Below are 23030 nucleotides of genomic sequence, written 5' to 3' on the forward strand. Positions count from 1 at the left end.
AGAGTAGACTTTCTAAGCAGGGAGAGTCTGGATCCAGGAGAGTAGGTGTTATCGGCTGAAGCCTTTCTACTGATGGTAGATTGCTGAAGCCTCCCATCCATCAACCTGCTGTCCGCATCTCACAATGCAAAGGTTCCCGATTCTTCAGTCGCAGAAGAGATCTATGGTCCCTCGGGATCAATGCTCTTGTTCAGACCTCGCTGGAAGAAGAGTTGCTATACGCTTTCCCTCTGTGGCCCCTGCTGGGCAGGATCATTCGCAGAATCGAGCACCACAGGGGGATTAGTCCTACTAGTAGCTCCAGATTGGACAGGCGGCCATGGTATGTAGACACGCAGAGACTCCTGGTGGAGACACTCCCCCCACCCCCAATGCTTCCTACAGTACAGGGACCTGCTACAGCAGGGAATGGTCTTTCATGAGGATCCGACTCGATTTTTGTCTTACGCGCTGGCCCTTCAGAGGGCTCGCCTTACTGTGCGCTCAGAAGTTATCCAGATAACAATCATAAATGTTCAGTTTTGAATACTGAACTCTTGAAACTTTTTAGGATCTGCCTAGTACTTGGTTCCTGGACTGGCCTCTGTCAGACACAGGATGCTGGGCTTGCTGGCCCTTTGTTGGACAGCATGGCACTTCTTAGGTTCTTCTCTTCTTTTGTGCTGTTTCCTGTTGTTTTATTTATGGATACATCGTGATTTCATAGTTTCTAGTCCTGGCACATTCAGCAGAGTGGGTTGTAGTGCTGGCAGCAGAAAAGACACCCTGCATCTGTCAGCTATCGCTGCAGTTCCACCTTAAAGAGGCGGGATCTCCCCAGCATGCACTGAGGAAGCAGAATGGCCCCTACTGGGGAGCTTCTGGTGTCCTGACTGCTGGGCTGAAAAGACTCAGCATAAAAGCAGAATCTTTCTGCCTCCCCAGGACTGGAAACCACTGCAAGCCCCAGCACCAGATCCGCAGAGAGGGAAAGGAGGGACTTTGAGACCCCCAGGAATCAGCCGCACCCCCTCCTCTCCTGTTCATCTTTCTCAGCCTCTGAGCAGGGACAGGGAAATCTCCAGCCTGAATCCCTCCCCGCAGCTGCAGAATTCAGAGGGAAATGTCTGCCCTGCTCTCTGATCCGGTAAGAGATTCTTCTCTCTCCCCCTGTATACAGGACACCCGCACTTAAAGGGAAACTTTTCCCTGTGCAGCTCCTGCAGCCTCCCCTCCTCACAGCACAGGGCAAAGATCTTTACCTACAGGGGAAGGTTTGAGTTCTGCTCCCCCTGAGATCAGCAGACTTTATCTGAGACCCCCAGGAATCAGCCGCGCCCCCTCCTCTCCTATTCATCTTTCTCAGCCTCTGAGCAGGAACAGGGACATCTCCAGCCTGAATCCCTCCCCACAGCTGCAGAATTCAGAGGGAAATGTCTGCCCTGCTCTCTGATCCGGTAAGAGATTCTTCTCTCTCCCCCTGTATACAGGACACCCGCACTTAAAGGGAAACTTTTCCCTGTGCAGCTCCTGCAGCCTCCCCTCCTGACAGCACAGGGCAGAGATCTTTACCTACAAGGGAAGGTTTGAGTTCTGCTCCCCCTGAGATCAGCAGACTTTATCTGAGACCCCCAGGAATCAGCCGCGCCCCCTCCTCTCCTATTCATCTTTCTCAGCCTCTGAGCAGGAACAGGGAAATCTCCAGCCTGAATCCCTCCCCGCAGCTGCAGAATTTAGAGGGAAATGTCTGCCCTGCTCTCTGATCCGGTAAGAGATTCTTCTCTCTCCCCCTGTATACAGGACACCCGCACTTAAAGGGAAACTTTTCCCTGTGCAGCTCTTCCACCCTCCCCTCCTCACAGCACAGGGCAGAGATCTTTCCATGCCTGGGGAGGTTTGAGTTCTGCTCCCCCTGAGATCAGCAGGGTGGAGGGGGTGCATGCAGACTCTCTGTCTCACAGCCACACACACCTCCAGCCCCATTACTCTCCACTTTCTTGCCTTCATCCCTCCCACCCTTTCTTCTGCTCCTTCATCATTATCACCCCATGTGGGTTGATGCAGCCTCCTCCCTCCTGCTGAATCAGCCAACACTTGAGATTTCCAGGCAATCTGTAAAATACTGGAGATGTAAGAGGAGAGAGCTCTTGCCATGGTATGATCCAGTGAGCTTCAGCCAGGGGTACTTGTTAGCCTGTCAGAGGGCAAAGTCCCAGACCCCACTAGACAGCACAGGGGAAGTGTAGATAACACCACCCATCCCTGTCCCAACAAGCATTCACCTCAAGTGGGAGAGACTGGAGATCCTGACAGTTGTCATAGAAACCTAGAAATGACGGCAGAAAAGGACCAAATCGTCCATCCAGTCTGCCCAGCAAGCTTATTGTGATATCTGCCGCGCCATACAAGTCACCCTCATACTCATCAGTTTCCCAGACCGTCAGAGTCAGGGCCCTTGCTTGTTCCTGTCTGAGTCCCATTCCCCATCACCTCTTACCTTTGAAGCAGAGAGCAAATGTTCTGATCTGCACGGGAGAGGGGAGCCCAAGGCTGCATCACTAGCACGAGAGGAGAGGAGAGGACAGGCAGGGGCTGTGCCTGCTCCTCCGCTGCCCTGTCTCCCTATCTCATGGGCTTCCTGACTGGAAATGGAGGAAGAGGAAGCCCAGCACTTTCCTTGCCCCCTGTGCTGCCTGCTATCTCTGCTTTAGTCCCTCCACACCCAGGCTTCTGCTTGCTCTCCAGTTGCCATGAGCACAGAAGATTAACTTCTTTATCCTCTGCTCGACCAGTCCATTACTCTTGGGATTATCCCGCTCCTCAGCTGCTGGAGAAGGAAGGTGCCACCCCCCCTATGATGTCAAACTTGGCAGAAAGGGAGGAGTGGTTGGAAGCTCTTGCCAGTAGTTCTCTGGCGAAGGGATTGGACAAGGGCTTAGCCCTCAATTCCTTAAGAGGACAGGCGCCAGCCATTTCATGTTTCAGAGGCCTTCTTGCAGGCGCTCAAGTCACTCGACACCCAGATGTGGTCCTCATTCTGGTCCTGAGAACTCGAAGGGGGCCCTCCATTAATTCTGCTCAGCCAGAAGTATTTTGGAAATGCAGGCTCTCGCGTGCAGAGAACCTTATATGGTAATATCGTGTCACGCAATTATGCTTAATCCAGTACCGTTCTCTCTCTCCAAGGTGATTTCTACCTTCCACCTAAATCAAGAAGTGGTGTTCCCAGGGGAAAGACGGAAAAGGCAATGAAGGCAGTCTGCACCTATTGGATGTCCAGAGGGTGCTACTGAGGTACCCTAAGGTGACAAATCCATTCAGGAAAACGGACAGACTGGTTGTCCTATTTGGTGGATCCCGAAAAGGAGGCTCAGCCTCAAAATCCACTATAGTGGATCTCTTCAGCATACATATTTAATGGCAGACAGATCCCGGCAGCCCTGCGTGTGCTCTCTACGAGGGCTCAGGCAGCCTCCTGGGCAGACACCTTGTTAGTCTCCCTAGTGGAAATCTGTAGAGCCGCGACCTGGTCATCCCTGCATTCCTTTGCCAAACACTACAGGCGAAGGAGGAAACGGCCTTTGGGGGCTGGGGTACTTTGGATGGCCCTGTCTGCCTCTCACCCCTCCTGTCTCCCAAGAGTAATGGACTGGTCTAGCAGACGATAAGGAAGAGTGACATTATACTTACCTGATCATTTTCTTTCCTTGAGTTCTGCTAGACCAGTCCAGGCCCCACCCGGGAATGCAGGGAGCTTCTTTTCTTGCTTCCTCTCTCACCCTTGCTCTCCTCCTACATTCCCTCTGTGCTCTCCCTGGAGGAAGGGAGATTTTATAATGTTTTGTGCCACGCTTTGCTGTCTGACCTGCCCAACATCCTCATCATCAAAGGCGGCATTTTTGTGCTTTTCGATGTCATTTTTGCCAAGTGCGCTGGCATTGGCGCTTTCCTCTTTGCTGCAGCCCGAAGGAAGTTAGAAAGGCAATCAGAGGTAGCAGAACAGTGAGAGAAAGTCCAGAGACAAGATATTCCTGCATACCTCTGCCTTGTGATTGAGAGCCCGAACCAGCCATCGCCAGCCCCACCACTGACACAGAGTCGCACCCTGAACTCCTCCCTACCTCGGCCCTCCTGGAGCTCCTTACCCAGTGCTGCCTGGGAACAGCCACAGGAGGATGGCTAGGGATGATATCCAGTTTTTAATCCCTATCACCTCTTCTTGGGCAGAAACAGCCGAAATACTTCAAATCTGCCTCTACAATTCAAAAAAATGGTTATTCTTTAATAAACTCTTGTTAAACATGGCCAAAATAGATTTTATACTATGACAAAATTCACCTACCAAGCTATGCCACACACACATTCACTATCCTTGAATATAAAAAGTCTGGGTGGACCAAATTTAACCTTTCACCATCATGTCAAAACCCTTACGAAATCTGTTGGGGTTTTTTTAAACTGAGAGTTTTATGCGGTCTACGACGTGCTGGATAATGTAGATTTCTGTATGATTGTTCAAGCATCCATATTGTCATTGGTAGATTACTGTAATATTGTATATTTGGGCCTCCCAGTTTTAAGACTCTTGTTGAATGCAGCTGTACAGCTGATTTCAGGAAAAAGTCATAGAGAGCATATTGCACCAGAATAAAACAGCAATGCCATCCTTGTTCGGCTTTACTGTCCGACTTGAGCTCTGAGATCTCAACAGTGAGGTCTTTTCGATAGTTCTGCAGTGCAACAAGCCTGTTTATCTGTGACAAGAGACTTCTTTTTTGGACTGGGTAAAAACATTTAAATCAATGCTGAAGACTTTCTTTTTTAAACAGGTATGTTTATGTTGGTTTCCAGACTTTTTTCCAGATTTGAAATGAAGATGCCTTTTATGTTTTTATATTTTATGTATTTTCTAGGTTGTTTTATGTAATTGTTTTAGCATTTGTTCATATATATGTTTTAACTGATTTGTGTATGTTTTACTTAGGCAATTAATAAATCTTAATAAAGATAAAGATGGGAAGGTGGAAAGACAGAAGGGGTCAGATGGGGGATATTCATGTTGGGTAGAGGGTGTGCGGAGCAGGAGAGGAAGAGAGAAGTATAGAGGATGGGGGATCAGGGAGTGGATTGTGTGTGGGTGGGTAGGGGGAGTCCCAGGAAAATAAAAGGGAATGAAACTTTCTTCAGTCTTTATTTCAAACCAGCACAAACTGTCTTCAGTCACATATACAGTTAATATTATTAAAATACATTTTTCTCTTTGTGCATATTTCAGTTTTGAAGAAAATATTAGTAAGCTCTCAAATGCTTGAAAGGGCTACAGGAGTCATGAAAGACTGGGAATCACTGCTATGATCTCCCACAGAGCTGATCTCACTGACAGAGGCCATTACACACAGATTATTGCCCGCACATTATAATGAAGCTGGAGGGAGAGGGGCTGAGGGTGTCCTGTTTGCTGTTCCAGGCATCGGTCACATTCAGGGACGTCGCTGCTTATTTCTTGGAAGTGGAGTGGGACCTTCTGGGAGAACGGCAGAAGGAGCTGTACAAGAAGGTCATCAAGGAGATTCATGGCATCCTCTTGTCATGGGGTAAATATGCCTTTTCTATTATTTAGCACCCCTGGACACCTTGCAGGATGGAAGCTGACATTTCATCAGGGCTGGAAAAATGCCATTTCCCAAGTCCCATGGGCATCGAAAATTGAATGCTTGGCACCTGGTCTCATCACAAGGCCAATGGGAGCTGCTGTAGCTCTCCATACCTCAAAGACAGAGACACCACTGATGTAGGCCCAGCATAAGATGCTGCTCTGTTTTGTACAAGAAAACGTGTATGTTAAACTAGTAGTAGATGCTTCGCTCAAGACCAGCTGAAGTCTGTGTCTCTTTTCTCTATAACGAAAGCTGGCACAAGAGAACAGGAGAGAAGCTTTCTCTCCCTCCTGAGAACCATGGCTTCTGAGTACGGGCCTGATATGTTAGCTCAGCACTATATAACTACACTGTACGACATATAACCGCTCTATGTAGTAACCAGATGTCCCAGGTCAAAAGTATCCCTTCTCCCTCTCACTGGCCTCTAGACAGAGTTCTCGCTGTGTCCTAGGACTTGGGTTTTCCTTCTCAAAGGATCCTAATAAGAAGCAGGGATGCCTCCTCTCCAGGAAGACAAGCTGGCGGTGAAGGTTGGTAATCCCAATGGCTCTACCTTGCAGGGTCATGAATAGAAATACCTGAACCTGAAATCCTCCAAGCTTTAATTTTACTTAAGTGTCAGGCTGCAAGCTTTGTCAGGCAAATCTACACCCAACGACCCCCATCAGAATAGAAAAGGGATAAAACCCCCAGTGGCACAAGTACAAATGTGAAATGTCATTTTGCTATCTTTATTGGCAGGTTATTCAATTCTTAATCCTGATGTAATATTCAAGGTTAAAAAGGAAGAGGAGAAATATTTCCCTCAACCCTGTGAGCAGGAGGGAAAAGAACCCATGAAGGACCCCCCCATTAGTAAGTAAATGTTCTGCATTTAAAGGGCTCTGCATTTTCACATCGCATTTGTAGACTTAAAATCCCGTTCCTAATATAACATTAGCAGGTCCTGGGTGACTCCTTCTAGCCAGGTTTGTTTTCTCATCCCAGGCCTTCCCATCGTAACGTCTGTGTTCTCACTGAGCGTTAAACAAGAGGAAGATCTGCCCTTCATGGAGCCTCCTGAATCAGAGATTCCCCCTCCTGTAACAGGCGAGTATCCGATTCCTCCTGGACGCCTTCACTAAGGTCCGCTGGTGCCATTTTGTATTTCTGCACTGGAGAGACAAGAGGCTGTCACCCTCTCTCTTGTCTCCTTCATCTGGTTCCCTACTTTAGTTGGGTGAGGCTGGCTGGGAGGCACCTGCCAGGGTTCTGGGACTGGGAGTGTTGCAGGGGATGCCAGGGGGAGCCTGTCCCGTGAGCTGGGATGGATAAGGGCAGATGTCCATTCCATGTTTCCCTCATAAGAACCTGCCATACTGGTTCAGACCAAGGATCCATCAAGCCCAGCATCCTGTTTCCAACAGTGGCCAATCCAGGCCATAAGAACCTGGCAAGTACCCAAAAACTAAGTCTATTCCATGTTACTGTTGCTAGTAATAGCAGTGGCTATTTTCTAAGTCAACTTAATTAATAGCAGGTAATGGACTTCTCCTCCAAGAACTTATCCAATCCTTTTTTAAACCCAGCTACACTAACCACATCCTCTGGCAACAAATTCCAGAGCTTTATTGTGCGTTGAGGGAAAAGGAACTTTCTCAGATTAGTTTTAAATGTGCCACATGCTAACTTCATGGAGTGCCCCCTAGTCCTCCTGCTTCTCCCCCCCCCCCTCCCCAGACCTCTGCTTTAGTGACAGAGTCCTCGCAGTACAGTGAGGAAGGGGACCAAGCCTATGCTCACAATCCCCTCCTCCCACATGGAAGCCCAAAGAAGGCAGGGCCTGTGAGTGCAGGCTTAGTCCCCACGCTCACTGCAGTGTGAGGACTGTGTGGTCGGAGAGAAGGGGCAGTGGCAGCAGTGGGAGGGACACCTTCGGAGGTCTGCGGCAGGGGACAGGGAATTCTGCCTCCCGGTGCACAGGCCGATGCATAAATCCAGGCCTTCCAGCGAGGGCAGTAACTGCAGAGGTAGAATGGGAGGTGTAATTAAGGATTTTTGTGCTGCTGGTGGGTTAATGCAAGCCGTATTTTGTAACGTGATTTGCCTAAGCCATTTCTAGTATTAATGAGATAACTTGTATGATTATGCATGAGACACAGCTCATTAACTCTTTTTGTTCTTTTTTGATTTAGTCAATATTACAGAGTCGCTTTAGTCTTTCGGCTTGGCTTTTGAGAAGAGGCGGTTGCGATGGAAAGGGTACTCGGAGCCGGTTATTGCTGCTTTGCTAGGAGGCCTTCCATTTCTCTGGCTTATGTCCGAGTGTCCTGATGCTTGGAGGAAGATCTGGATCCTCTGCAGGTGGACATTCCTTAGATCTTAGCATTTTTGCCACCGGGCTTAGTAAAGGGTCTGGCCTACAGGTCGCTCCTCAGGATGCCTTCGAGGCCTCTCATCCAGACATACAGTTTCTGAAGGGAGCAAAGCCTTTGCGTCATCTGGTTTGTAGGCTGTGTCCATCGTGGAGCCTTAAATTGGTTCTGCAGGCACTGTGGGAGCTGTTGCGAATCTCGTCTTTGAAGTACCTCACCCTTCCTAGTGGCGATGTGTCTGGCCAGGCGGATTTTGGAGCTGCAAGCTCTGTCCTGTAGGCATCCTCTCCTTCAGATTAGGGACGACGGGCTTTGGTTGCGCACAGTGCCTTCCTTTTAGGTCGAAGGTTGTTTCTTCATTTCGTCTTCGCCAGACGCTGGAGCTTCCGACATTTCTGCATTTGTTGTCGGAGACGCCGCGTGCGAGGAAACCTTATTTAACGAATGTTCGTTGGACTCTGTTGCGGTACCTTAAGGTCAGTAACAGTTTTTGGCATTTGGATTATCTGTTTGTCTTGTTCAGCGGAGCAAAGAAAGGAAGTAAGGCATCTAAAGCCATGACTGCTCATGGGTTGAAGGAAACTCATTTTTTGGCCTTTATCTGCAACGGTCAGAAAATATATTTCCCTGCACTGGGTTCAATACAGGTATTCTATATAATAGATTGACAAACAATATACCCATATTCTCATCTTAAATATATTACATATTTTATTCCATATATTTATTAAAAAACATACATGAAACACACCCTAAGTTTGCATACACTCACTCATTCATTCATCCAACTAAACATCATGTTATACACAATCTTTTAAAAATTAACATCAAACACATAAATGTTACACAAATGTTGCAATAAACCTTAATTACAATGTAAACATATCCCTTTAATTTAGTTACAATGTAAACATATCTCAATTCAATTTTTGTCCCCTAAACACATCATTATCAATATTCTTTGTTATTTTATAAAGGACCTTTTCAATGCCTGTCCCTTCTTAGTCTTAATTCAGCTGCTGTCCCGACAGGAAGCTCCTGTTTCACCCGTTGGTTTCTTCAGGGGATTAACTTTATGTTCACATTTAAAAGCTCCTGAATATTTTTCTCTGAGGTGTACAACACCAGACAGGCTGTCACTGCCAATCCTAGGTAGTTAGAGAACCTTAAATAAGAGATCATTCCATTAAAAAAAACTCCCTATTTTTATAGGGAGTAGATTGATATAATGGGAAGTGTATATAATATAGTCTGGCAATGAGTAGGTAGTAAACGGTGTTCTACTTTTGAATTTATATAGTGGAGAAGCGGTAAAGTGATCAAGGAAACAGAGATGGCTTTAAAAGAATGAGGAATTGAAAATGCAAAAATCTGTTTAGTGAAAGGAATACAGGTGAGTGTGATGACGGTAGAAACAATGACTAGGGTAGTTGTTTTTAATTAAATTTATTTAAGTTTTTTGAGTGAGGTTAAAATTAATGGATAATAATAGTTAAATATGGGATGCATGCATGAAGGTAGGTGGTGGGGATATAAAAATAGGGAGTTTTTTTTAATGGAATGATCTCTTATTTAAGATTCCCTAACTACCTAGGATTGGCAGTGACAGCCTGTCTGGTGTTGTACACCTCAGAGAATATTATTCAGGGGCTTGTAAATGTGAACATAAAGTTAATCCCCTGAAGAAACCAACGGGTGAAGCAGGAGCTTCCTGTCGGGACAGCAGCTGAATTAAGACTAAGAAAGGACAGGCATTGAAAAGGTCCTTTATAAAATAACAAAGAATATTGATAAGGATGTGTTTAGGGGACAATAATTGAACTGAGGATATAGGGAATAAAATAAGACATTTTTTTAAGTAATATGTTTACATTGTAACTAAATTAAAGGGATATGTTTACATTGTAATTAAGGTTTATTGCAACATTTGTGTGAAGTAATATGTTTACATTGTAACTAAATTAAAGGGATATGTTTACATTGTAATTAAGGTTTATTGCAACATTTGTGTGAAGTAATATGTTTACATTGTAACTAAATTAAAGGGATATGTTTACATTGTAATTAGGGTTTATTGCAACATTTGTGTAACATTTATGTGTTTGATGTTAATTTTTAAAAGATTGTGTATAACATGATGTTTAGTTGGAGGAATGAATGAGTGAGTGTATGCAAACTTAGGGTGTGTTTCATGTATGTTTTTTTTAATAAAGATATGGAATAAAATATGTAATATATTTAAGATGAGAATACGGGTATATTGTTTGTGAATCCTTTATCTGCAACGGTCAGATGCTCCTGGCGGTGTCAAGTGCGCACTCTTCTGGGCCACAAGCAGCCTCCTGGGCAGAGTGTCAGCTGGTATCCATTGTGGGTTCGTTCAGGGCCTGCTAGTATTTGTATTTACCTTGTGCTCTGTATTACTGAACTAAGAAAAATAATAACACTCAGAAACATAGAAATGACGGCAGAAAAGGACCAAATAGTCCATCCAGTCTGCCCAGCAAGCTTATGGTAGTATCTACTGCGCCGTGTTGGTTACCCCATGCTTATCAGTTTCCAACACCGTAAAAATCTGGGCGCTCGTTGGTTGCTGTTTGAATCCAATTTCCTGTTATACCTTGCCATTGAAGCAGAGAACAATGTTTAAGTTGCGTCAATGTATCAGTCTTATTGGTTAAGGGTAGTAACTGCCGCATCAGCAGTTTATCCCCATACTTGTTTCCCCAGACCATAAAAGTCGGGGGCCCTCGTTGGTCAATGTACAAATCCAATTCCCCTTTTCCCCCTGCTGTTGAAGCAGAGAGCAATGATGGAATTGCAGCAACAGTATCAAGGCTTATTGGTTAAGGGTAGTGACCGCCGCACCAGCAAGTTGCCTCCATGCACTCTTTTCATTCATTTCCAACCATTGGACTTTAGGGATCCACAGAATTTATCCCATGCCCTTTTGAATTCTTCCACTGTTTTTGTCTTCACCACCTCCTCTGAAAGGGCTTTCCAGGCATCCACCCCCCTCTCCATGAAGAAATATTTTCTGACGTTGGTTCTGAGGCGACCTCCCTGGAGTTTCATTTTGTGACCCCTAGTTCTGCTGATTTCTTTCCAACGGAAAAGGTTTGACATTTTGACATCATTCAAACCTTTCAGGTATCTGAAGATCTGTATCATATCTCCCCCTGTACCTCCTCTCTTCCAAGGTACACATATTCATATCCTTCAGTCTCTCCTCTTTTTTGTGAAATAATGAAAAGCTATATTTGTACTAAACAAAACTAGTGCCTATGAGAATACTAGTGAAAATACAGCAAATATATATATATATATATATATACACACACACACACACACAACAGGTGTTTATGAGAACACCTGAGACAAAATGACAATATACAATATATCAGCACAATATGCAAAAGTAATTTCCCCAACTACTAGGGTATAATTTTATACAAAGCCTAGCAGAAACCATCACCTTTACCCAAAGGGCATCTCTTTACTCCCAGGAAGGAGAATCAGCAAAGCGAGTTCTCGTTTTGGAGACCTGTCAGCGCTGGAGACGCCTCAGCCTCACTTCTCAGCAGGGACTCTGCCTGCGATTATACCTCTTGGGACTACACATGCTCAGAAGGGCTCTCTGTTCCTCTTCTTCTGAAAAGTTGCCAAGCTAGGAAATGTTACTGCGTATGTACCTTCCTGATCACCATATTGTCTGCCGTGGGTAGTTGCCAGGGGTGACCTTCACTAGGCCAGACAAAGAGAAGAGAATCTGGGGGTGAAGAAGAAGAGGGAACTGTGTGTCCAGGCTACTTCTAGCAAAAGGAGAGAAGGGAGGGAGAAAGAAAAGAGCTGGGGGGCTACCCACAGCCCATAAGCTTGTGTGTTACCTTTTGCTATGCAGTAGTCCTTGGTGCACAGCAATGGAGATTAAAATGTACTTTCTGTAACAACAAGATGGACAAAGGTGGGGGCTGGAGGATACTCACAGCACAAAGCAAGAACTGACACAAAACTATATGCAATCGTTATAAAAGCTATATGACAGTATTTGTCTCTCAACAAGACAGAAAATCATACACAAGATTTCACACTAATACAGTGTCGCCGCAGGAAATCTGTAGAGCAGCGACTTGGTCTTTTACCAAATATTACCGATTGGATGTTCGGGTGCCGGAGGAAGCTGGGTTTCGGGAGAGTGTGTTACGAACGGCTCTTTCAGGTGTCTGCCCGGTGTAGGGGAGCTTGGGTGCATCCCACTTGTCTGGACTGATCTAGGATATGAACAGGAAAGGAGAATTGGTTCTTGCCTGCTAATTTTCGTTCCTGGAATACCCCAGATCAGTCCAGAAGCCCATCCCCTTACTTTCGAAAGACCGTTATGGCTGCAATAAGTTGTAATGCAGAACTTGCTCTATGTATATATGGTTTTGAAGCTATAGGACTGAAGGGATTTTCAGTTTCTTTGTTGGATGTGAGGGCTCCAATTCAAGAAGGCCCCAGTCTTGGGTTTGCTGTTCACCCTAGAGGGGTAAGTTTTGATTGAGAGTTTTTTGCTCTATGTTGGCTTGGGTACAGGTCAGTACTGAAGGACTGCAGGCGGCCCTCTCGGTTATGTAGCAGTGCCTGAACAGTTTTTACTCTCTGCCTCCATCTGCTGGTAGGGATGCAAAACCCACTTGTCTGGACTGACCTGTGGTATTTCAGGAATGAAAATTTGCAGGTAAGAATCAATTTTCCTTTCTCCCGTAGACCTGTCCTAAAATTAGCCAGAAAAACTTATCTGTCTAACTTTAGGGTAGCCGGATAAACAGCAGTGTGACCACTCCGCTGAATATATAGGCAAAGTTAGACAGATAAGTTTATCCAGCTAATTGGGCAAGCCACACAGAGGCTGAATATGGACCTCTAGCTCTTTATGTGGATCGTAAAGAATGGCGCTGCCCACTTTAGTGGTAAAAGGATCAGGACATTGCTATTATGGATTTCTGATGATGACAGCACAGCAGCACCCCTCATTACTTAGCTCTGCACTGCTGGCAGCGCCTATGAATAGAACATAATTCTGAGCTCACTTGCACCGATAATGTAGCCTCGGGGGTTATTTTTCTAAATCTATTGTAACCATTTTTCTCCTATAACAGGTTCCTGCAATGTCAAACCAGACATTTTAATTCGATTTAAGCAAGAGGAATTCAAGACTGAGTCCCAGGCATGTGAGGAAGGAGGAAGCCTGATGATCACAGGCGCACGTGAGGAGCTGCACGGAGCAGGTGATGGAGCTCGCATTAAAGCTGGTGCTGGGATGAACCAAATGTTTCTCACACCAGGCCCAGCGAGACTGAGGCATTAAATCAAGGCCTCTGACTTCTCACCTCTGCTGGGTGAGAATTTGTTTGTTCTGTTTCCATTATTTCTGCTTTTCTCCTTTCATGTTTCAGCTCTCTCTCTCTTTTTTTATTTTCATTCCTTTCTTCTCCCTTCCTCTCATTCTCCCCCTACAGCCGTTTCTCTTCCCATAAGCAGCAGCTCCATGCCCGCTCCAGTCTTTACTCTTCTCTCTTTCTCTTGTTTTCTCCCTCCCTTCCCTTCATCGCCTGCTGTCTCTCCTCCCCTATCAGTTTTTCATCCTTCCTTCCATCCCTCACGATTTCTGACCTCTCTCAGATCTGTTCCAAGACACCGACCTTTCCTCCCGCCCAGCAGCTTGTGGTTTTATTTTCTGTGAGCCAGGCAGAGCTGGCAGGCAGGACGGGACTCACTGGGTGCAGCAGGAGAGAAGGTGGCAGAAAGGGCCACACTGGCACCAGCAGGAGGTGGGAGTGAGGCAGGATGGGTCACAGTGGAAGCAGCAGGACCTAAGGAAACAGTCAAAGGATGGAAAAGGAACCACTAATATCAACGGCAGGAGGGAATGAGGTGGGATTCTACAGCAAATGGCATTTCCTCATCATCCAGTCGGACCAGTCCAGACAAATGAGTTCAGACTCAGCCAGGCAGCCTTTATTCATTGGAGCCTCCTAAGCAGGGGGGGGGGGGGCAGTGAAAGTGAACTGAAACCTTCACTAAATCCTAAAATTCAGTCACTGGGAGATTCAGTGGTGGCCGTAAAACTTCAGAGCCTGCTCTTCCGCTGATGGAAGCTTCCTTAGGAGTCAGGAAGGCCTGCACCAGGCATTTCTCACGGGACAGGGAGCAGTCACTGAACTTACTTCCCCCTTCCAGCCCCTTCAGGTTTGGTGGGGGGGGGGGTCAAGGCAAGAAGAGGTCCATTGGGGAGAGGAAAGGCAGTTTGGTGGAGATGATTTCTGGTTCAATTTGATACAATTTCTCAAGGAGATACTGAAGAAGAGGAAATATGTCCCCTGATATGAGAGATGGTATCTCTTTGATTTCCCAAACTCTGCATATATTAAATATGGCAGAGGATACGATGGCAGACCCTATTATGGTCTGCATTAAAAAAAACACCGCCTTCCATGTCCTTCCCACATCCTAAGTCAGCGAAGGACCTGTTTGATCTGAAGTGGGGGTATCCAGAAGCAAATTGTAAGGGAGGTTGTACATCCCTTGGTCCCTCACAGAAGAGAGGACAACAATTCTGGTGGAGGGAGGGTCTGCGCCTAGGGGTTCTCAGAAAGGAATACTAGACGCCGTGCTTAGACAAGCCTTTGAGGCTGTGAGCACGGCACGGCAGAAAATGGCTACCAACTGTCTAGTGGCAAGCTTTCACTTGCAGCTGAGAAGACACAGAGGACGATCTACTCAGCGCCGGGAGCAGCTCACTGGCATCTGTGGCTCTGCACCCAAAATGTCAGCCCAAGGCCGGCTAGAGCACCTTTAAAAGCAGGTACAGGTGCTGCTCAGTGGCTACGTCCCTAGTGACGGCTAGAAGAGGTCTTTGACTGCAGCCTCCGTACTGAAGTCCCAACTTGACAAAGCTTCCTTTGAAGGGATAACGTTTGTTCGGAGAAGATCTCGAGAGGATGGCTAAGCCCCGGAAGGCATCCAACGTCCAGCGGTCAGGTCCAAAGGCTTGCCTTGGTCTTTAAGCCTGGAATAGATTTTGGGGCTCCCAGAGATTTAAGCAAGGAAGGAATGCAGCTTCGAGACCTTGGCAGAAAGGGATCCACAGGCTCGGGATCCTTCCCCAGTGCACAATGAGTATTTGAAGACCCTGCCTCCAGCTCCCAGGTTTCAATGGATCTGTGGGTCATGGAGAATATACAGCATGGTACTCCCAGGAGCTTCTTCTGGCTCCTTTCAGAATGCCTTTGTGATTTTTTCCTCTCATTCCCCCAGGAGGAGATAAGCTGTGAGAGCAACTCTAGGAAGGTTTCTTGAGTTAAAGACTGTAGTTCCAGTTCCCGGGGACATGGTCATTATTCCATTTATTTTGTGATTCCTTCCGTCCCTTTTTAGATCTGAAACAGGTCAACAGATCCATAAATGAGAACGTATTTCAGATTGGAAACGTTGAAATCGGTGATGATGACGACAGCAAGAATGAGAATCCTTGCCCTCCGTGAATTTAATGGAGGTTCTCTCTTCACATTCCTTCAGGTTGTGATTCTGGGACGGTTTTGCACTTTAAGTGCTATCCTTTGGGTTAGTTACAGCCCCATGGACCTTATCAAAGGTGAGGGTGGTTGTGGCGGCAGCTTTGCGCCAGGAAGGGGTTTGGGGACATCCTTTTCTGAAGGACTGGTTAATAAGGGCACAGTCACTGCAGGGAAGTGCACTGGCCACCCACAGACTGGTTCAGTTTCTGGTTTAGCTGAAGACACGATTTAATGAGAAGATAGTCCGTGTTTGGGTAATGGATCAAGGGACACGGAGCTAGGTTGTCAAATCCCTGTTTTATTATCTGCCAGAACTCCAACTCTAGGGTCTTATCCTCAGCTTCTGGGTCCATGACCGTAGTGTTGTTCTTGGTTCTCCGGGTGGGAGCACACATGAGGCCTCATCAGCTGGAATCCTATTTCATACGGCTACCGGTGCCGGAATCTGTTAAGATAAAATGGCGATGGAGCTTATATTGCAGAAACCTGACCCCTGGCATGGATCTAGAGGCCCCAGCCTGGGTGAAGGTGACGGCGGGTGCCAGTTTAACAAGTTGGGATGTACACTGTCTGGGGCAGTGGGCTCAGGGTCAGTGTAATACCGAGAGTACCGAATGGTTATCAATTGGTTGCAAGCCAGAGTGATTCGATTGGGTCTTCTGGAATTTGCCCCTCTGCTTCTGGATCAGGCATTGGTAATGTTGGCCAGTGACGACACAGTGCCAAAAGGGCCTCAGCTGTCTTTAAAGGCAGATTTCTTTCTTACCTCAGTGGCAGGAATTTGAAGGCTTTATCAGCATCACACATAGCAGGTTTAAACTAGATTCCGTCACAATGTGATCGACTCAGTCGACTGGTCTTGTCTTTCAATCAAAAGATGGCCAGATAGGGATTTCCCATGAATCTTATGGCCTACATCAAATATGCAAAGGTACAGCCACAACAGGGGCCAGTTGTTCTCCGCAATTCTTGCTGTGGTACAGGTGTGACCGGCAGGGGCAGTCCAGTACTCCTCTCCTCCTACCACAAAGGATCTTGGAACTTCAGATCTGGTGTCTCATGTAACTCAGATTAGACGCGGTGCCCTTGGTATGTGGATTTCATACTGTTGATACACAGAAAGCCACTGGGGTTTCCATCCCAGATGAAACTGCTGTCATCTAGTTCAGTTCTTCATAAAGGACAGGTTACATTTTGTCTTACAGCTTGGCTCTTGAAGGGGCATGGTTAGTAAAGGTAGGAAGTTTTCCCATTTCATTAGTTTATATGCGATTTTCGATTCTTTTTTGAGAATTGGTGCTTTAGTAAAGTTCCAGTGACACGGATTCTGGATTTTATTTACAGGAAGGTCTTTCCAAGGTTTGGGATTGTAATTCCTTGCAGGTGCAGGTTGCAGCTCTGCCATGCTACAGAGGACATATGGCGGGAGACCCTTCTCTTTTCATCCAGATCTGTCTCATTTTACTTTGAGGGGCATCAAACATGTTAGGCCTCCTCTAAGGGTTCCAGTTCCACCTGGGGACCTAAATCTGGCTTTGCCTGTTGCAAGAGTTACAATTTGAACTTATTATGGCTATTTGTTCAGTCTGAAGAATTTCGGAGTTGCAAGCATTATCATGCAGAAGACTTTAGTTTGTTCTTTACGTAGAATATGGTCAAGATGCAAGCAGTTTCTTCTTTTTCTGCCTAAAGTGATCTCAGCCTTCCATTTCATTCAGGCAATTTGTTTGCTTTTGTTTAACAAATATGCAGACTTGGCTGAGTATAAGTTGCTTCATGCCTGACATGAGAAGAGTGTCTTTGTGACATCTCAAGGTCACTGGTGCATTAGGAGATTTGCTCATCTATTTATGCTATATCGTGGTGTATTATGAGTAGGGAGAGCAGATCAGAAGACATCTAGGTGGTATGTGTAGGGATAGAATAGCCCCCTCCCGAAAGTGAAATACTGAGCTCTGATTTATAGCCTAGCATTGCTTGAGAGAACGAAATCTGCACTGCACATATCTGTATACTGTACGGTATAAATTCTCGCCCCTTGGAACAGATAGACAGTGCTAGATGCAGATCTGTTCTCTTGTGCGGTTTGCCCTTACACTTCTGAGAATTCCTTGAACCCTGTGAGGACAATTCTACCAGGCTGTGCTACTTGGGGGTAAGATAAGGGAAGCTGACCCATGATTTATTGTGCTTTTGTATTATATTATCTTCTCTCTCTCTCTGTTTGCTATTGTGTGCATAAGCGTGTTGCTAGCAATGGTTTTGTTTTTCCTCTATTATTTTCTTATATGTACATATGCTATATGTATTGCTTGTGTCATTTACTAGTGTAATTTCCTCCATCCCGCTATATTTTTCCCAGAACACTTTTGCACTGCAATACTGTTTTATAAAGTAACTTTTTTCTTCTGATCTCCTGTGTCCACGTTATTTCCTTCCCCATATGATTTACGATCAGTCACACAGCCATTACAGGTGGAGTGCAGAAAGCTGAGGCAGCAGCTATAATTTGGATGGCTTGCTGGATTAAGAGGTGATTACAGGAGACTATATGGTTTCTGGTGGGTCTTTACCTAAACAAGCGAGGTTTCATTTCACGAGAGCTTAATCTACTTCTTGGGCAGAGCTTAGGTTGGTATCTCCTTTGGAGATTTGTAAGGCAGTGACCTGGTCTTCATTGCATTGCTTTCTAAGCCTTCATGCATAAACATCAGGACAGTGAGAATACCTCTTTTGCTTTCCAGGTGTTGCCAGCAGGTTTGGCAGCATCCTGCCCTACTCAGGAGTGGCTTGGGTGCATCTCATTTATCTGGACTGGTCTGACTGGATGAACAGGAAGGAGAAATTAGTTTTTGCTTGATAATTTCCTTTCCTTGAGTCCAATCATATCAGTCCAGGACCCTCCCCCTGCTGCCAATCTGACATTTCTCTTTCTTCTCAATTTGGATTGATATTTAAGAACTGAGATTTCTGCGGCTGTGCAGGTGAGTGATTTCACGTTTGTCAATTAAACTTTCTATATCTCCTACCTACTTCCTGGTTCTTCTGGAAGTTCAAAACAACAACAAACAATGCACAAAAAAGAAACATGTAAATAATATTGAGTGCTTTGAACTGAAGTGGTCCACACTTAGCTTGTTACAGATAATACTGGCAGGCTGAGCTCAGCACAGATGCATATAAGAAAACCTGTTGGACTCTGTCTTCATCTGCTGGTCAGTGAGCATAACATGGTTCCTTTCCATAGCTATAGAAGGACTTTAAGTCCTTTCATCAGGATACTTAAATTTTCAGAGCTCACAGCATTCCCATCATCTCACTTTCAGTCAAGTGTTGCTTTTCTTAAGTCAATATCCAAGATTATTTAAATGCTGAACATTTTCTCACATTTTTTCTAATAGGCAGCCATGGTTACAGTCCTGACTCCACAGTAGCGAACCTAAAGATGGAAGAGCCTCATGTCTGTAACCAGCTGGAGGGAAGAGAAGAGGATACTGATAGTAAAAATGGTGAGAAAAATATTCCAGCACAACAAAATGCTTACCAAGTGCTGTGGAATATTTCAAACTTTACTAACTCCTTAGAATTCAGTTGCTTTAAGCTAAAGAGAGGAGGTTCAGGGACCAGGTCCAAAATGAATCCCAGGTCTCCAGCAGGGCGCTCCAGAGTTTTTGGTTTGTAACTGAAATCAGTGAAGAGAATCACTGCAGAGACTGGAGGTGAGGATGAGATCAGACATGGTCTGTTTCTGTTCATGGGTGATCATTCATCTGTTCCTGTGTACCAGCAATGTCCATACGTGTCATATGGAGCCATAGCCAAGCAAAAGGTAGTTATATAGGGAAATACCCGGTCTCATGTGGCAGGAACGCTGCTGGATCAAGCTGCCATGCTGTCGCGCTCGGCCTCCCTGTAGGCACGAGCACATGCATGCACGTAATAGGTGGCCAGTAGTGGGAAGCGCCTGATAATGATGTCACCAGCTGCCCTACTTAAGACCAGGCCCCGCAGTAGTTCCTTGCCTCAGCAACGGGTCTCCTGTCATGCTTTCCTCGTCAGTGCGTGTTGCTTTCTCCTGTTGCTTGTTCCTCTGTCTCTACCTTGCTCTCTCCTTGCCTTTGTTCCCTCTTGTCTTGCCTATCCTCCCTCTACCTGATTTCCTGGATGTTGACCTTGGCTCTGGACCCTGAACATTCTCGTTTGCTGCCTGGACCTGACCTCTGTCTGGCCTTAGACTCTTGTTCTTGCCACCGCCCTAGGGATCCACCTAAGACTTGCTAGCCGCCAGACCCCAGGGGCTCAATCTGCGGGGAAGGCGGCTGGTAGAGGCGAAGCTCCAGTCCGTCCCATCACCACCTGCTGACAAAGTGGACCTAGCGGGTTTCCCATTAGGTTGTGTCAACCACTCCTCGGCACCAAGGGTCCACCATCCAGATCCATTATAATATCCCGATATGATTATTTATGTCCTTCTCTATTGCTATAAAATTAATGATTATACTCATTTTTATCCAACAGATGATGCATTGAGGAACAAAAGCAAGAGGCAGAGAATATGCGATGGACAGGAGAGGGAGGAATGGAAACAGAGAGACTCCTCCAGAAACATCCCAGATCCTTCAGCTGACTGTGAAAGAGGTATAGAAGAAGTAACCCTACCCAACGTGAAGGAAAAACCTGAAAAGGGAGAGAGACCCAACCCATATTTTGAACAAGGAAGAAATTCCAACCACTGCCCAAATCGTGTACAAACTCAGAGACCTGATGAAGAAGAGAGATCATTACAAAGTGCTGATACTGGGGAGAACCTCACCACAACCTCACATTCAATTGAGCACCAAGAAAAGACAGAATGTGGGAACAAGGTCACTGAACTGTCAAGCCACACCTATATCCAACAATATCATAGAAAAGAGAAAAAATGTACAAATGCTAAAGGTGAGAAAAGAGCCAACAAAACAAAATTTACAGCACAAAGAACAGTTCACATGCAAAAGAAACCTTTAAAATGCTCTCAGTGTGAAAAATGTTTTATCTGCATAGCTGAGCTGGAAAGCCATTTAAGAATTCACTCAGGAGGAAGACCATTTCAGTGTACTGAATGTGAGGCATGGTTTAATAAGAAGTCAAACCTGACAGAACATAGAAAAATTCACAGTGGAGACAAACTGTTTGAAAGTGAAAAATGTTATAGATATAGATCATCGCTTACAATCCATCAGAAAAGTCACATAGGGCTGAAGCCATTTAAATGTTCAACATGTAATAAATGTTTCACTGAGAAACACAGCCTACAAAGCCATGAAAGGACACACATGACAGATAAACCATATAAATGTTCTGAATGTGATAAAAGTTTCAGTCGGCAAAGCCTCGTCCGACGGCATGAAAAGAACCACAGGAATGACAAACCTTTTAAATGTTCTGAATGTGATAAATGTTTTGGTCAGAAAAGCAACCTGCAACGGCATGAAATGACACACATGAGTGAGAAACCACTTAAATGTTCTGAATGTGATAAATGTTTCTGTCAGAAAAGCCTCCTGCAACAGCATGAAATGACCCACAGGACTGAGAAACCATTTAAATGTTCTGTATGTGATAAATGTTTTGTTCGGAAAGGCAACTTGCGACAGCATGAAATGACCCACGGGGGTGAGAAACCATTTAAATGTTCTGAATGTGATAGATGTTTTAATCAAAAATCTGATGTTAGAAAGCATGAAAAAATTCACACTGGTGAGAAACCATTTAAATGTTCTGAATGTGATAAATGTTTTGGTAGGAAAAGCAACTTGCGACAGCATGAAATGACCCATAGAGGTGAGAAACCATTTAAATGTTCCGAATGTGATAAATGTTTCTTTCGGAAAAGCAACCTGCGACAACATGAGATGACTCACCGAGGTGAAAAACCATTTAAATGTTCTGAATGCGATAAACGTTTTAATCATAAATCTGATCTTAAAAAGCACAAAAGAATACACATGGGTGAGAATTCATTTAACTGTTCTGAATCAAATAAATGTTTCAGTCAGAAAATCTACCTGCAACTGAATGAAATGGCAAGCAGGAGTTAGAAATCATTAAAATGTTTTGAATGTGAAATATGCTTCTTTTGGAAATCTGTTCTAAGGATGTTCACACAAGTTCACAGCCAGTATAAATGTAGATTTTGAGGAACAGACCTGGAAACAGCAACACATCACTGGATGTTACATGCTGATGTTATAAGGCCTATATACTGAAAGGCACAACAGGGTGGCATGGTTTATTAATTGGAAACTATATAAACTATTTAAAATATATGTACCAAAAAACATTTGTAAGACAACTCTAATAGAAGAGAAGAGAAGAGAAGAAGAAGTTGTGATCATATAAGATATTCCCATTCCCACCAATAGAAAGATCAGTGCTTGAAAACCAGATATTGTGGTAAAGGAGAACACAACAACAGCATTGCTGAGTGAGGCGTCAATACCCAGTGACTATTCTGTAGATTGTATGGGGAATGCAGAGATCTTTAAGTACCAAGAGATGCACTCAGAGACCAAGAAAATGTGAAAGACACAGAAATAGCCCAATTATATTGGATGCTACTGGTCTGATGTTGCTTATAAACACTGTTGCTTATAAACATTACACCCTATGAACTCCAGGAGGTGGCTCTCTTTGGTAATGCAAATATTAAGAAGGACATTAGCAATAAAATTGAGAGACTGAAATAATCCCCAACATACCCTGCTTTATGAATGAGGTTCATTCCTGTAAGGATATGTGCAAAACAAATCCATTTGAGGAAACACCCCCATGAGAAACCATTTAAATATTCTGAATATGATAAATGTTTCAGTCAGAAAAGCTACCTGCAGCAGCATGAAACAACCCCCAGATGTGAGAAACCATTTAAATGTTCTTAATGTGATAAATAGTTTAGTGCAAGAGGCATCCCGTGACATCTTGGAATGACCCAAATGGAACTAAAACCTGACAAAGTAGTGGCTAATGAGAGGTGAATGTAAACCTAAAGATGAGAGATTAAAAATTGCAGAACAGTGAACTACAGACGTTGGTTCACAGCAAGCTTAGGGTAAAAAAAACCTGGTAAAACAGACATGCACAGTCTGTAAAAGAGAACTAGAAACTGTTATGCATCTGTTTTCTGGCTGTGATGTACTAATGTCAGAAGGCATGTATACAGAAAGGCAGATTCAGGCTAGCACGGCTCATCCACTGGATCTTGTGTAAACAGTATAACATTGCTGCACCAGAAAAACATGGATCATGAAACTTATAGAATGAAGAAGTTGTTATGGCCATGAGTGGTAGTACTAAGGGTACACCATCAATCAATTTGATTGACAGGTGAGATAAGGATGGTGTCAGCAAATCAGCATTCACTTCCTGTCTAGGCCCTGACAATTCCCCACCCACTCCCATAAAAGTGAATGGGCTTAGCCCTGCCCATGTGCCATCCC

At 45.0% G+C, this 23030-nt stretch overlaps 1 protein-coding gene across 5 annotated transcripts; it reads left to right on the forward strand.

Annotated features, from left to right (window-relative positions):
• The first annotated feature begins 833 nt into the window (after positions 1 to 833).
• On the forward strand, positions 834 to 21660 carry LOC115080187 (gastrula zinc finger protein XlCGF26.1-like). Of its 5 annotated transcripts, none has more exons than XM_029584302.1 (7): positions 834 to 1126; positions 5447 to 5573; positions 6381 to 6494; positions 6627 to 6728; positions 13135 to 13263; positions 18954 to 19061; positions 20071 to 21660. In XM_029584302.1, the coding sequence occupies exons 1-7, from the start codon at positions 1103 to 1105 to the stop codon at positions 21630 to 21632; spliced, it is 2166 nt and encodes a 721-aa protein (XP_029440162.1). In that variant the 5' UTR covers positions 834 to 1102; the 3' UTR covers positions 21633 to 21660. The 5 variants fall into 5 exon arrangements, with proteins under 5 accessions (XP_029440162.1, XP_029440164.1, XP_029440163.1 ...); XM_029584304.1 differs by lacking the exon at positions 834 to 1126 and adding an exon at positions 1135 to 1436; XM_029584303.1 differs by lacking the exon at positions 834 to 1126 and adding an exon at positions 1450 to 1746.
• Positions 21661 to 23030: the final 1370 nt, after the last annotated feature.

This window comes from Rhinatrema bivittatum, chromosome 19, assembly GCF_901001135.1.
Source record: "Rhinatrema bivittatum chromosome 19, aRhiBiv1.1, whole genome shotgun sequence".
In the NCBI taxonomy this organism is placed as follows: domain Eukaryota; kingdom Metazoa; phylum Chordata; class Amphibia; order Gymnophiona; family Rhinatrematidae; genus Rhinatrema; species Rhinatrema bivittatum.

Excerpts from the sequence above, each read along its gene's own strand:
- LOC115080187 (XM_029584301.1), top strand. The coding sequence starts at position 5,399 with ATGAAGCTGGAGGGAGAGGGGCTGAGGGTGTCCTGTTTGCTGTTCCAG. Across the intron at positions 6,729-13,134 it reads GATTCCCCCTCCTGTAACAG|GTTCCTGCAATGTCAAACCA; the intron begins GCGAGTATCCGA and ends CTCCTATAACAG. Across the intron at positions 13,264-18,953 it reads TGAGGAGCTGCACGGAGCAG|GCAGCCATGGTTACAGTCCT; the intron begins GTGATGGAGCTC and ends TTTTTCTAATAG.